At 43.4% G+C, this 13,550-nt stretch overlaps 1 protein-coding gene across 1 annotated transcript in view; it reads left to right on the forward strand.

Moving 5' to 3' along the window:
* Positions 1-5,133, forward strand: part of ADAMTS2 (ADAM metallopeptidase with thrombospondin type 1 motif, 2) — a 231,514-nt gene extending 226,381 nt beyond the window's left edge. The window contains exon 21 of the mRNA XM_011976872.1: positions 1,661-5,133. Within this exon, the coding sequence (XP_011832262.1) occupies positions 1,661-2,118 (458 nt within the window). The 3' untranslated portion in view covers positions 2,119-5,133. The remainder of the gene's footprint in view (positions 1-1,660) is intronic.
* Positions 5,134-13,550: the final 8,417 nt, after the last annotated feature.

Here is a 13,550-nt window from a genome sequence, read left to right on the forward strand (position 1 = left end):
CTCAGAGGCTTTTGGGACCCACAGGCGCTTAGTGGATTTGGCTTGTAGCAAGTCTGAAGCTTCAGGGGTTTGGGGCTGGTGGTCTGTCACCAGCTTCTAAGGGAAAATTACAGGTTGGAGCAGTGGCCATTAAGAAGCAGGAGAACATCAGAACCACTGGCCCTCGATGGGAGGAGGGGGGTCTTGTCTGTTATTGTGGGGAGTTTCAACGGGTTGGACAGCTTCAGGTGTAGATGGTGCCATATGTTGGTGTATGGGATAACTGTAAGATGTGGCTCCCATCCAGTGCCTGACCCTTTCTCCCTCCCTTGCTTCCTTTTGTCCCTCCCTCCCTTTCCTTTTTTCCTTCCTTTCCTTCCTTCAGTTACTCCTTCCTTTCACCCACTCCCTCCTTCCTTCCTTTCAATAGTAGGTGAGTTCAACTAAGGAGAGTGAGGGAAAAGGAGGGCACATCAGGGGTTAGTGTGGGAAAGGTCTGAAGTCATCACTGTGGAGAGTAGAGAGCTGCTGAGGAGAGACCATAACAGGTGGTGTTGGGCTCACGGAGGTCAGTGATTAGGAATTTATAGTGGATTGAGTATCTCCTGTAACATGACTTATTCTTTCTTCTTGAGTGAATTTTTTTAAATAATCTGAATTTTTGTGTTGCGGAATGAGGAGGTGGGGAGAGGGAAGGGGCGAAAACTTGGGAAGAAGACAGAGGGTAAAGAGAGAGTGAGCAAAAGAAGAGGTGATGAACGTAGCTGCAGACAGAGGTCGAGATGGGCCAGAGAGAAGACGGCTGGGTGGAAAGAGAGAGATAATGGTGGCTTCTGTGGAGAGTGGGGGCTCTCCATGCAAGCTGGACCACAGATGACCAATTTCTTGGGTGGAAAGGAAAGAGAAGGATGTGCAGGGTGGAAGGATTAATCTATGTGAGGGCAGCGTGTTTCTTTGGGAAATGGCTGGATGCGCAAGGTGGTGGTGCCGTAGGGGGATGGAGCAGAGGCTGAACATGAGGCTGTCGGGTAAGTTGAGGCAAGTGTAAGAGAGCCCATGCAGGTTTGGGTGATTTTTAACTTTCCCTTAGGCTTTGTTCAGTTAAAAGATCATCTGGGGCATTTGGGTCAGAACGGGAGCAACATAAGGGAGTTGTGGAGCATGGCAGGGCCATAGCAGCACTGGGATTTGCTATACTGGGTCTTAGGAATTGACTCTTCTAGGTTTAATTTTGTTATAGTTACTACTTATAGATTATTGTAGAGTCAAGCCTTGCCACAAAATTTCATTGGGGTTACCACTGGGATGTCAAATGTGAAGATGTGATGATGTCCTATTCCTTAAGATGAGTTTGGAATCACTCTGTAAGAACAAACAGGCCTCATTTCTTTCTCAAACTTTAAGAGATACTGAAACATCCAGGTTCAGCTGGGGCCTGCTTGGAAGAGGGAAGCCTTGCTCACAGCTTGTGTGTCAGCACTTCAGGGCAGGGGTCCCTGGACGCTGCCTGCTCTGGGAATGCTCTGACACTGAACCCACACAGACTTTCTGCCTGGGCTCACTTGCCTCTGTGCTGTCTCTGGGCTCTTCCATATGCCTCCTCCAGCAAGCTGCACCCTGTGGGGGAACAAAGTCCCCCTTATCTTGTCCTTTGGTTATCTGTCCCACTTTTCTCTTTCAGAGGGCCACTGCCAAGGCGACAAGTCAATATTCTGTAGAATGGAAGTCTTGTCTCGCTACTGCTCCATCCCAGGTTACAACAAGCTGTGCTGCAAGTCCTGTGACCTGCACAACAACCTCACCAGCGTGGAGGGCAGGACACAGCCACCGCCTGGGAAGCACAACGACATTGATGTGTTCATGCCCACCCTCCCAGTGCCCACTGTAGTCACGGAGGTGCAACCATCACCAAGCACCCCCCTGGATGTCCCTCTCAATGCCTCCAGCACCAATGCCACAGAGGATCACCCAGAAACCAATGCTGTAGATGAACCCTACAAAATTCATGGCCTAGAAGATGAAGTCCAGCCACCCAACCTAATCCCTCGACGACCAAGCCCATATGAAAAGACCAGAAACCAAAGAATCCAAGAGCTCATTGACGAGATGCGGAAGAAAGAGATGCTCGGAAAGTTCTAATAAAATGGAAAGATAGCATCACTAGCATTTTTTCTTGCTTATAGAGATATTCCATGGGATAGCAAATCCTGTGTCATGGAGATGAAGTCAAAATTCCTGATTCCAAAAGGTTTTGAGAAAACAAAGAGGGGGAATGATGTAAGGAAGATAGGTGTGAGCATGTGGTAACTAGGTTAGCACACGTGCTTCCCAGCCCGGGAGCGACCAAATCCTGCAGTGGTGTCGGGTGTGGAGTGGAGAGGAATATAGAGGCTCTACAGCCTCCGTCAGTGAAAGCAGGGCAAGAGGGATCACTCTGAGAGAAACAAAATAGGCCCCAAGTTGCTAAGCAGTGATTGGGAATCTTCCTTTCCTTGGCGGTGATGCATGACATTCCCTAGTGATCCCCAGACACAGCCTGTGGGACTCTTAGGAGAAATGGTGATTTACTGCATAACTGACCAGTTGCCAAGATGAGTACAATGAAGTGGAGGTGATGAACTCAAATGGTCTTCCAGGGCCAGGCAGGTGACCAGGGTGAGTGTAGTGGCCCGCTGGGGACCATGGCCACCCTGACGGCCACACCCACCTGGAGCTGATTGTTGGCTCTGGCCGTTGCTGCCACTGTGAAATCTGTATCTCTCTTCATCTCTGCTCCGCTCTCCCTGGCCTCGCCAGACGGTGTCCTTTGTCGGAAGAAGTCTAGATTTTCACATGAAAAAACTCAATCTTTAAAGGTCAACTCAGAATATTTTAAGGAGGCCTCCGCTTGGCCTGATGCAGTCTTGCTAATTAAGAACTAAAGGCCATCTGACCTATTTGGTGCTCATGTTGTAGTGCGTCTGAACGTCTCCACCGAGTCTGAGCTGTGCAGCTGTCCTCTTCACCCGCGAAAGTAATGAGAATCCTATAACGGGACATAAGGATAGGTCTAAACAGGGTCCATGCCAAGAAAACAGTGGGGTGTCCTCCCAGGCCTCTCCCCTGTCCACTAGTCCTGGCCTTGCTGGCTGCCTTCCAGGCTCTGGGGGAAGAGCTCCTGCATTCTTCCCTGGCCACCTTGGCTTCAGGGCTCCCCAGAGAGCCTCTTCCCTCCCCAAGTACCTGAGAAGGATGAGGGAGGCACGTGCTCCCCTGGGAAGGTTCAGGGAGCAGTTCAAGGGCCTGGAATCTCCCTATGGCCAAGCCTAAGGATTCTGGGATCCTGGGCTTTGTGGGCTTTGCTTGCTTGCTGGGAATGGGCTTTCCCTGTCCAGCCCTGCCCCACTCTCGCCTCTGTCTCTTAGGAGCTCCAGACCCCCGCAGTGACCGCAAAATGTGGCCTCTGATGGGGGCATAGGGTGGGAGATGGGGAGAGCCTACATTATCTTTTGCTCCTTGAAAACTTTCATAGCTCCTGTTTTCCAGAGCATGGTGCTTTGTGAGCAAGATGCAAGTAAGAGAGAAATAGGAGGAAGGGAGTGGGGGCGGATGGGAGAAGAGTGGATCGGTTTTACCTCTCACCGCATTGGTATTTTATGAAAGTGAAGCTTAAACTTTCCAGGATTACAAGACCCAGGGGCACATTAGCTCCTTAGCTGGGCTTAGCCTGACATAATTCTTAAGCTTTTCCTGTTTAAGAAACTTCTAGAGGCTGTGTACTCTCACCAATCCTCATTCTTCGAGAATTTGTTCTTGTTTATTTCCCCATTATATGGATGAGGCTCAGGATAATAGCATAGTGCCTACCTTCTACTGAGTTTTGAGGTGCTAAATATGTTTGTCTGAGGCTGCACATGTGTGGGTGGGTCTGTGTGTATGATCCAAGGGACAAAATGACGATGTAGGAACCAGCAAGGACAGAATCTGGGCTGATGCTTCAGTCTCCACCTCGATGGCTAGCCTCCCGCCCTCCGTCACTGCATCCCACACATGCTGCGCACTGTCCCTGCGTCTCCTGGAGAACCAAACTGGAGAAAACCTTTCTGAGCATCTCGCATAGGACCCCTTCCTTAAGAAGATGTGGTTTAGGGCATGTGTGCAATCCTGCCTCTGTCATTAGGAAATGGAGCCCGAGGCTTTCCATTGTTGGTTGAACCCAGGACAGTTGGTGCTATTCACAGGCTGAAGAACTGGGCGGTTCTTACTTGGGTCTGTCCTAGGATATGGAGGAAATTCAGGACTAACACTAGGCAGACAGTGTGACTCGGTTTACCCAGCTTAGGGGCCTCTGGATGGGAACACTCCATTCCCAGATCTCAGCAGATCAGGGCTTCCTGGCTTGAGGCTGGAAGCCTTTGGGAAGAGGCCCAGCTGGGGCATTCCCTGGGTATCTGTCTTCTGCTGAAGGGAGGATTGTGCCCTCTGGGACTGACGGCCATGACCCTCTATGCCATCCTCAATCCTTGAGCCATGTATCAGAAGAGTCCTCTAGAGCCGGATGGTCCTCAGAAGTCTCTCTGTCCAAGGAATGGCAACGTTGACCGGGCTCTGAGAAACGATGCAAATCTCCTCTGAGCTGGGGACCCCTTGGAGAACCGGCTCAGTGACAGTCTTGATCTTCGCAAGCCAGCTTCTGCATCTGAGAGGCTCCTGACGCCCAGAGGAGGCAGACAGATGTCTTCCAGCTGAGTTTCTAACCGCATGATGAGACTCAGACCTTCCGCTGCACTAGAAAATCTGCAACAGCGTCCCTGACACACTTCTCATAGTGGGCAGACTCGTGTTAGGTTTGTGGGACCCAGTTCTCTGATTACTCCTTTTGGAAAACCCATGGAATTTCATGTATAAGCCTTTCGTTTGTATTTTAAGGTTTTTCTGTTTGTTTTGAGTATATAAATGGTGCTCAATAGCAACATCTTAGCAGATGAAGCATTACATTCCTCCTCCCTCCTGTATGACAGGTAGCCGCCATACTGAATCAAGGTGCTGAACTCAAATCACAAAATTCTGGCTTACCGATACAGCAATCAATACATTTTCGTTCTGTAATGTAAAATTTGACTCCTTACTTTTATAACTTATTAAAGTTAAAATGTCTGTGTTTTTGCAAATCATGCCTGCGTTTGTTGTTGTCTTGATTACACTTGTGCCCGTGCCTGGCTGGAACGTGGGTGGAATGGAAGGATGTGCTGCCTTCACAAGGCCGAGAGGTCAGGGCGCTGGGGAGCACTGAGCCATGGCTGCTGAAGGGAGAACCATGCAAAGGGCAGAAGGCACCCAGAAGAAAGGTTCCCTCTCGTAGCTCCCCACGGATCGGCTCTCCACGTCACATGACTGAGCCGAGGGCCGCAACCAAACCTTTCGTTCAGGGAAGAGATGAAGGGTCTCCAGACATCTCCTCCCTGATGACAATCCCCTCTCTCCTGTGATTAGGGTTTCCAGAAGAAATACTAGATGCACAGTTAAATTTGAATTTCAGAGAAACAACACACACACTTTTTTTTAGCATGAAAATGGGACATATTTATTCTAAGAAATTATTTTTTGTTTCTCTGAAATGCAAATTTAACAGAATCCTGTGTTGTTATTTGTTAAATTTGGTCACCCAACTTATACTTCGTGTTCCACTTCTAAAGAAAACTCCCTTATCTCTGGCCTTTGTTGCTATCAGCAGGTAGAGGGAGAAGCAGGGGTAGGAGGGCAGAGGAGATTTCTTCTGTCCCAATTTTTGTAAGTATTTCCATGCATTCCAAAAGAACAGGGAATTGGCGGTTGTTGGGGATATTATCTATACATGCCCATGATGTCAAATTTGTTGATTTGTTATTGAAATACTTTGTATCTTGATTTTGTTGTCTCCTTGTTCTACCAGTTTGATAGAAAGTTAGGTTTTTTTGTTTGTTTGCTTTGTTGTTGTTGTTGTTTGTTTTTCTGGAGGGAGTTTCGCTCTTGTCACCCAGGCTGGAGCGCAATAGCGCCATCTTGGCTCACTGCAACCTCCACCTCCTGAGTTGAAGCAATTCTCCTGCCTCAGCCTCCTGAGTAGCTTGGATTACAGGCATGTGCCACCACGCTCAGCTAATTTTTGTATTTTTAGTAGAGATGGGGTTTTGCCACATTGGCCAGGCTGGTCTTGAACTCCTGACCTCCGGTGATCAGCCCTCCTTGGCCTCCCAAAGGGCTGGGATTACAGGCGTGAGCCACTGCACCCAGCCAGAAGGTTGTTTCAGTAGATTCCACTGATCATGGATTTTACTATTTCTCCCATTTCAATTGCAGTTTTGTCCATTTTTACCCTTCTTTTATATATATTTATTTATTTATTTATTTATTTATTTATTTTTGAGACCGAGTCTGGCTCTGTTGCCCAGGCTGGAGTGCCTGGCACGGTCTCAGCTCACTGCAACCTCTGCCTCCTGGGTCAAGGGATTCTCGTGCCTCAGCCTCCAGTGTAGCTGGGATTACAGGCGCCCACCACGATGCCTAGCTAATTTTTGTATTTTTAGTAGAGACAGGGTCTTGCTATGTTGGTCAGGCTGGTCTTGAACTCCTGATCTCAGGTGATCCACCTGCCTTGACGTCCCAAAGTGCTGGGATTACAGGTGGGAGCCACAGCCACCTGGCCCCTTTTTCCCTTTGTTTTAAAGAACAAGTTTTTTCCTATTTGAAACCACATTTAGAACATACACATTTCTAATTGTTATCTTCTTGGTGACATCATCCTTTTGTCTTAATGAATTGACTGATTTTATTCCCAGAAATAACTTGTCTTGAAAATTTCCCCCAATGTTAGTCCAGTATAGCTAAATTAGCTTTCTTTTAGTGAGAGGTTGCATGATATAACTTCTCCTTGACTTTCAAATTTTCTGTATCCTGTGTGCTCTATTTGAGCTTTGTAGACATATCAGTTTTAATATAGCCCAACATTTTAATCCTTTAATTGGACCATTTAGTTCATTATCTCTAATGCCATCCCTGCGGCCAGCACCCTCTGGCTGCCTTTTGTGCTCTCCGTTCCTCCTGACCGTTCTGTGTTATTTCTCCGCTGCTTTCTCTCCTTCCTTTGGATTGGCTGCTTTTTTCCCCATTCCATTTTAACCTTCTGTTAGTTTTGAAGCCACGTACTGTTTTTATTTTACTGTGGATGAATAAAGAATAATTTATAGAAAAATGAAATAAAGAAGCAAATATACATAAAATGCATACCCAATTTTTAAAAATAGTTTTGAGGTATAATTGACATCTAATAAACTGCACATATTTGGGTATATACATTGACAAATTTTGGGAAACCATCATCACAATCAAGATAAAGAACCGACCAGGCATGGTGGCTCACGCCTGTAATCCCAGCACTTTGGGAGGCCGAGGCGGGTGGATCACTTGAGGCCAGGAGTTCGAGACCAGCCTGCCCAACATGGTGAAACCCCATCTCTACTAAAAATACAAAAATTAGCCATGTGTTGTGACGGGTGCCTGTAATCCTAGCTAGTCGGGAGGCTGAGGCAGGGAGAACTGCTTGAATCCAGGAGGTGCAAGTTGCAGCAGTGAGCTGAGATCACACCACTGCTCTCCAGCCTGGACAACAGAGCAAGAGTCTGTCTCAAAAAAAAAAGAGAACCTATCCATCACCCCCCAAATTTCTTTCTGCTCCTTTGTAATCTTCTCCCCTTCACTGCTATCCCCAGGCAGCCACAGGTCTCTCGTTTGAGTTTCATAAAATGAAATTAAACAGTATCTACTCTCTGCTTTCAATCAGCATAATGTTTTAGATTCATACGTGTTACTGAGTACATCAATAGTTCATTCCCTTTTATTACTGAGGAGTCGTCCATGGTACAGATATATTTACTTTGTTTATTTACCAGTTGATGGACACGTCTTTTCATGCCCTTATTTGTCATGTATATGTGCATATATGATGAGGCATCTGTGAAACCTTGCCAAATTTTTATTAGGTTTTTTAAATTTTCTTATTTAGTTTGGAGATTTCTTTACATATTATGAGTAATTTACCAAAAATATGCTTTGCAAATATTTTCTCCCAGTTCGTGGCTTGTATTTTTATTCTTTTTTTATTCTCTTAACAGTGTCTTCCGAAGAGCAGAAGTTTTTAATTTTATTAGAGTTCAGTTTATCAATTTGTTCTATTATAGACTGTGTGTTTCATATTGTATCCAAGAAATCTTCACCCAACCTAAGGTCACAAAGATTTTCTTCTATGTTTTGTTCTGGAAGTTTTATATTCCTAGGTTTTACATTTCTGTCTGTATTTTGAGTTAATTTTTGTATCTAAAGTGAAGTTTGGATACACGTTGCTCTTTTTGCATCTGGATATCCAAACATGGTATAGCTGTGTGTTGATAAAACTACCCTTTTGCCAAGAAATTGCTGAAGGCCATGAAGATTTCCTTGTTTTTCTAAAAGCATAATCGTTTTAGCTCTTATGTTTAGGCCAACGGTCCATTTTGATTTAATTTGTATGTATGTTGTGACATGAAGGTCTAAATTCATCTTTATCCGATTGTCATTTTGTTGCATAATTTCTTGAAAACAAACATCATTTGTTTAAAAGGCTCTTTTCCCTATAAAATTTCCTTGGTATGTTGATAAAAATCAAGTGATCACAAATGAAGAACTATTTTTAAATCAGTTCTGTTCCACTGATCTGCATCTTTCCTTGCATTCATGTCACAACTATCTTGATTACTGTAACTTTTAGTAAGCTTTGAAATCAGGCAGTATGAAGTCCTTTAACTTTGTTATTTTTCTAAATTGTTTGGCCTCTTTGGGGTCTTTTGCACTTCCATGTAAGTATTTAAGTCATCTTGTCAATTCTGCAAGAAGGCCTACTGGAATGTGAGAAAAGTCACACTGAATGTATTAGATCAATCAGGGAACAACTGATACGTAACAATATTGTGTCTTCCAGTCTATGAACATGAAATGTCTTTCGATTTATTTAGATTTTCTTTAATGTCTCTCAGGCAGTGTTTTATAGTTTTCAACATACACGTCTTACACATTTTTGTTAAGTTTACTCCTAAGCATTTTATTCTCTTTGATGGACTAGTTTTATTAATTTCATTTTCATATTAGTCATTGCTAGTATAGTGAAGTACAGTTGCTTTCTGTGTCTTAATCCTGGGTCCTCAAATGTACTCAACGTGTTTATTAGTTCTAGTAGCTGGGTTTTTTGGTTTTTTTTTTTGTTTTTTTTTTTTTTATGGATTCCTCAGTATTTTCTTTTCTTTTCCTTTTGAGACAGGGTCTCGCTCTGACAGGTCTTGCCTAGGCTGAAATGCAGTGGCATGATTACAGCTTACTGCAGCCTCAACCTCCTGGACACAAGCAGTCCTCCCTCCCTAGCCTCCCAAGTAGCTGGCACTACAGGTGCATGCCACCATGCCTGGCTATTTTGGTTTTGTTTTGTTTTTGTAGACACAGGGTTTTGTATGTTGCCCAGGTTTGTCTCAAACTCCTGGACTCAAGCGATCCATCTACCTTGGCCTCCCAAAGTGCTGGTACCACTGGCATGAACCACGTGCCCGTCCTGGTATTTTCTTCATATTTGTGAATAAATACAGTTTTTTTTAATCTTTTTTCGATCTGGACTGCCTTCTTTTTTATTATTGGACTGGCTAGAACTTCCCTACAATGCTGACTAGAAATGGCAAGAGCACACCTGCTTGCCTTATTCCTCATTTTATGGGAAAAGCATCCAGTATTTCACCATTAAGTATGATGTTAGCTGTAAGCTTCTTACAGATACACTTCATTACATTGAGGAAGGTGCCTTCTATTCCTAATTTATTGAGAGGTTTTTTTTTATCATGAATGGGTATTGGATTTTATCAAATATCTTTTTTTGTATCTACTGAGGTAATCACATAAATTTTGTCCTTTATCCTATTAATATTGTCTATTATATTAATTGATTTTCAGATGTTAAATCAACCTTGCATTCCACAGATACATCCCAGTTGGTCATGGTATATAATTCTCTTTCTCTGTTCCTAAAGTTGTTTTGCTAATATTTTGTTAAGGGCATTTGTACCTATATTCTATAGTTTTCCCATGATGTCTTTGGCTTTGGTTTCAGGGTAACACTGGCCTCATAGAATAAATTGGGAAGTGGTCCTTCCTATTCCTTCTACTGGAAGAGTTTGTGAAGAAATGATATTACTTCTGTCGTAAATGTTTGATAGACCACCAGTGAACACCTCTGACCCAAGCTTTTCTTTGTGGCCAGATTTTATATTATGAATTCAATTTTTTTTTGCTTATTATAAGTCTATTAAGATTTTATATTTCTTCTTTTTGAATTACTTTTGGTAGTTTGTGTCTTTCTAGAAATTTCCATTGCATCTGAGTTGTCTAATTTGTTGCCATACAATTTTTCCTGGTATTCCCTTATAATCCTTTCAACTGTTGTAGGGTCAGTAATGACATCCCCATATTCACTCATTATTTATGCATTTGTGTTTTTTACCTTTTTTCTTACTTTAGCTAAAGGTTTTTCAATCTTGTTGGTCTTTTCCAAGAAGCAACTTTTTGTTTCACTGATTTTTCTCTCCTGCTTTTTGATTTTCTACTGCACTGATTTTCATTTGCATCCTTAATATATTCTTCTTGCTTTGGGCTAGTTTGCTCTTCTACTCGTGGATTATTTAAAAATTGTTTTTAATTTTCAAAATACTTGGGTATGTCCCAATTTTCTTTCTTTCTTTCTTCTTTTTTTTTTTTTTTTTTGTTATTGTTGTTGAGACAGAGTCTCACTCTGTTGCCCAGGCTGGAGTGCAGTAGTGCAATCTCGGCTCATTGCAACCTCTGCCTCCCAGGTTCAAGTGATTCTCCTGCCTCAGCTTCCTGAGTAGCTTGGATTACAGGCATGCGCCACCACACTTGGCTAATTTTTTGTATTTTTAGTAGAGATGGGGTTGCCAGGCTGGTCTCGAATGCCTGACAAGTGATTTGCCCACCTTAGCCTCCCAAAGTGCTGGGATTACAGGCATGAGCCACTGTGCCCAGGCCCATTTTATTCCTGTTTTTGTTTTAATATCATTGTGGCCAGAAAAGCATACTTTGTGTTATTTCAATCCTTTTAAATGATTGAGACTTTGTAAGTGGCCTGGTATATGGCTCGTATGTGTTTGAAAACAGTGCATATCCTGCTGTTGTTGGCTAAAGTGTTCTGGGGGTGTCAGGTCAAGTTGGTTCATATGATTGTTTAAGTTTTCTAGTGGCTATGGCTCACCTCTCTGAATTCCAATCCCCTCCCTGATGTTGGCTGAGAATTTCCAACTCACCTTTCAGCTATTTGATGCTTTCAAGAGTTTTTTTTTTTTTTCTTGCTCAGCCTTTTGCCTTTTTTAGCTGTTTTCAGCAGGATGTTTGGCCTGAATTATCAAATCAGTAATTTCTGGAACCTATATTTCAACTTTTAATATAAAATTGTCTATTTCTAACAATTGGAATTAAACTAAGTGCCATTTCCAATAATGTGTGACAAACCTGTAACACAAAGTTTTAGTGGTGAAAGAGAATAGGCATTTAAATTCCTAGCAAAGTTCCCAAATGTAGCAGTTTCTTCTTTATTTCTAAAGCAATTTAAACTACAGTGTTTCTAATGTATATCACCATAATTCTGTATATATAGGGCTTTTGATTTTCAGGCAAAAAAACATTACTGGATAGACAAGGGTCATCAAATAAATATTATAAAGATGTCAAAGTTCAATTAACCTGGTTAATATATTAAAAGTTGTCATAACCTCAAGGAGAGATTGACAAAACCTCCATCCTAGGGAAAAAGTTTAACATGTCTCTCAGTAATTGATAGCTCAGCAGAAAAAATAATAATACATAGATAATTTGAATAATACAACAAACAAGTTTGATCTAAGGAAAACACATATATCTCTGAGCCTCCAACAACTGAACAACTCCCATTCTTTTCAAACACATATGAAATATTTATGACAACTGACAACATATTGGGCAATTAAAGAAGAATAATAAATTGAAATGATTGTAACTTAACTACATGTAATGATATTAGAAATCAATATTTAAACATTTAGCTAAAAATATATATTTGAAATTTAAAAATCATACCTCTAAATAATCATAGGTCAAAAAAAATTGAAAATTAGAAAATTCTGGTCACCAAGATGGCAGAATAGAAGGTAACCTGCTCAAATCTCCCCACAACAACAAAAATTCTGCACCTATCCACAATCCAAAGTCTCTCTGCCTCAGGATTCAGGTAGGACTTTGTGAAATCTTGGTGGAGCCCAAGATCTTGGAGGATTATTTTGAGAGTGACGACTAACACCAGTTGGCTGTTCCACCAATCTTGTTCCTGGGTTCCAGCCCAGAAATGGCCCAGTCCCCCAAGGGACTTTGGCTACCACACTGTTTGACTTTGAACCTGCAACCAAAACCATCTGTTAAAGGATCCAGAAGGAATTGTGTACACTAGTGCCCTGGTGGAAAGGCATCTACCTGCTCATATCCATCTTAGAAGTAAACCTCAAAGTTGCCTTGTGGCTCAGCTCCAGTCCTCACCATTCCCATGTAGGTCCTAGCTCTGAGCTGCTCACACAAGGACCCAGAGGGAGACTCACTCATACCTCAGTCCCAGGAGTCTGAGCTTCCCTGACCTGACAGACTTGCCAGCCTTATCCCACAACAGATCCTGAGGGGAACCAGTCTCAGCTCCAGCCCCTCCCACCGCAATCAGAGAACTATTCCATCTGTACTGAGATCTGCTGAGAGATGCTTACCTATCTGGGTCAACATAATGGGCTCTCCAGCCTCTGTCCCACAGCAGATTCCAAGGGGACCCAGTCTCAACTCCAGCTTCTCTTGTTGCAGTAAGGAACCCATTCCACCTATGCAAAGACCTGCTAGGAGGCACACCCATCTGAGCCTACAGTACAGTCTTCTAGACTCAGGTCCCTGGCTAGCATTCCCACACAGTCCCAGTATATCCGTTCCTTGGGTCTTCCCCAGGTCCATCTGGGACACAAAACTTCATTAACCTCAAAGTCCTCATGAGACTCACAGCAAGTCCAGGCGTAGAGCATCCTCCAGTGCTGAGATGGCTACAGTGGTCACAGGCTCAGGGAACGCAATAGTCAGTGGGCTCAGAATCCCTGGAAGGCCCTCTGCAGAAAGGCAGGCACAAATGAGGCCAGACTGTGAAGACTAAAATAAATATTTAGTCCCTAAATGCAAGACATTGTTGCACATCCACAAGCTCAAAAACATTCAAGGAAATATGACCTAACCAGAGAAAACAAGGTGCCAGAGGCAGACCCTAAAGTGATGAAGATGTATAATGTCTCAGATAAAGAATTCCAGGCTGGGCGCAGTGGCTCATGTCTGTAATCCCAGCACTTTGGGAGGCTGAGGTGGGCGGATCACAAGGTCAGGAGATCGAGACCATCCTGGCCAACATGGTGAAATCCCATCTCTACTAAAAATACAAAAATTGGCCGGGCGTGATGGCACACACCTGTAGTCCC

This window comes from Mandrillus leucophaeus, unplaced genomic scaffold (genome assembly GCF_000951045.1).
Source record: "Mandrillus leucophaeus isolate KB7577 unplaced genomic scaffold, Mleu.le_1.0 Scaffold170, whole genome shotgun sequence".
In the NCBI taxonomy this organism is placed as follows: domain Eukaryota; kingdom Metazoa; phylum Chordata; class Mammalia; order Primates; family Cercopithecidae; genus Mandrillus; species Mandrillus leucophaeus.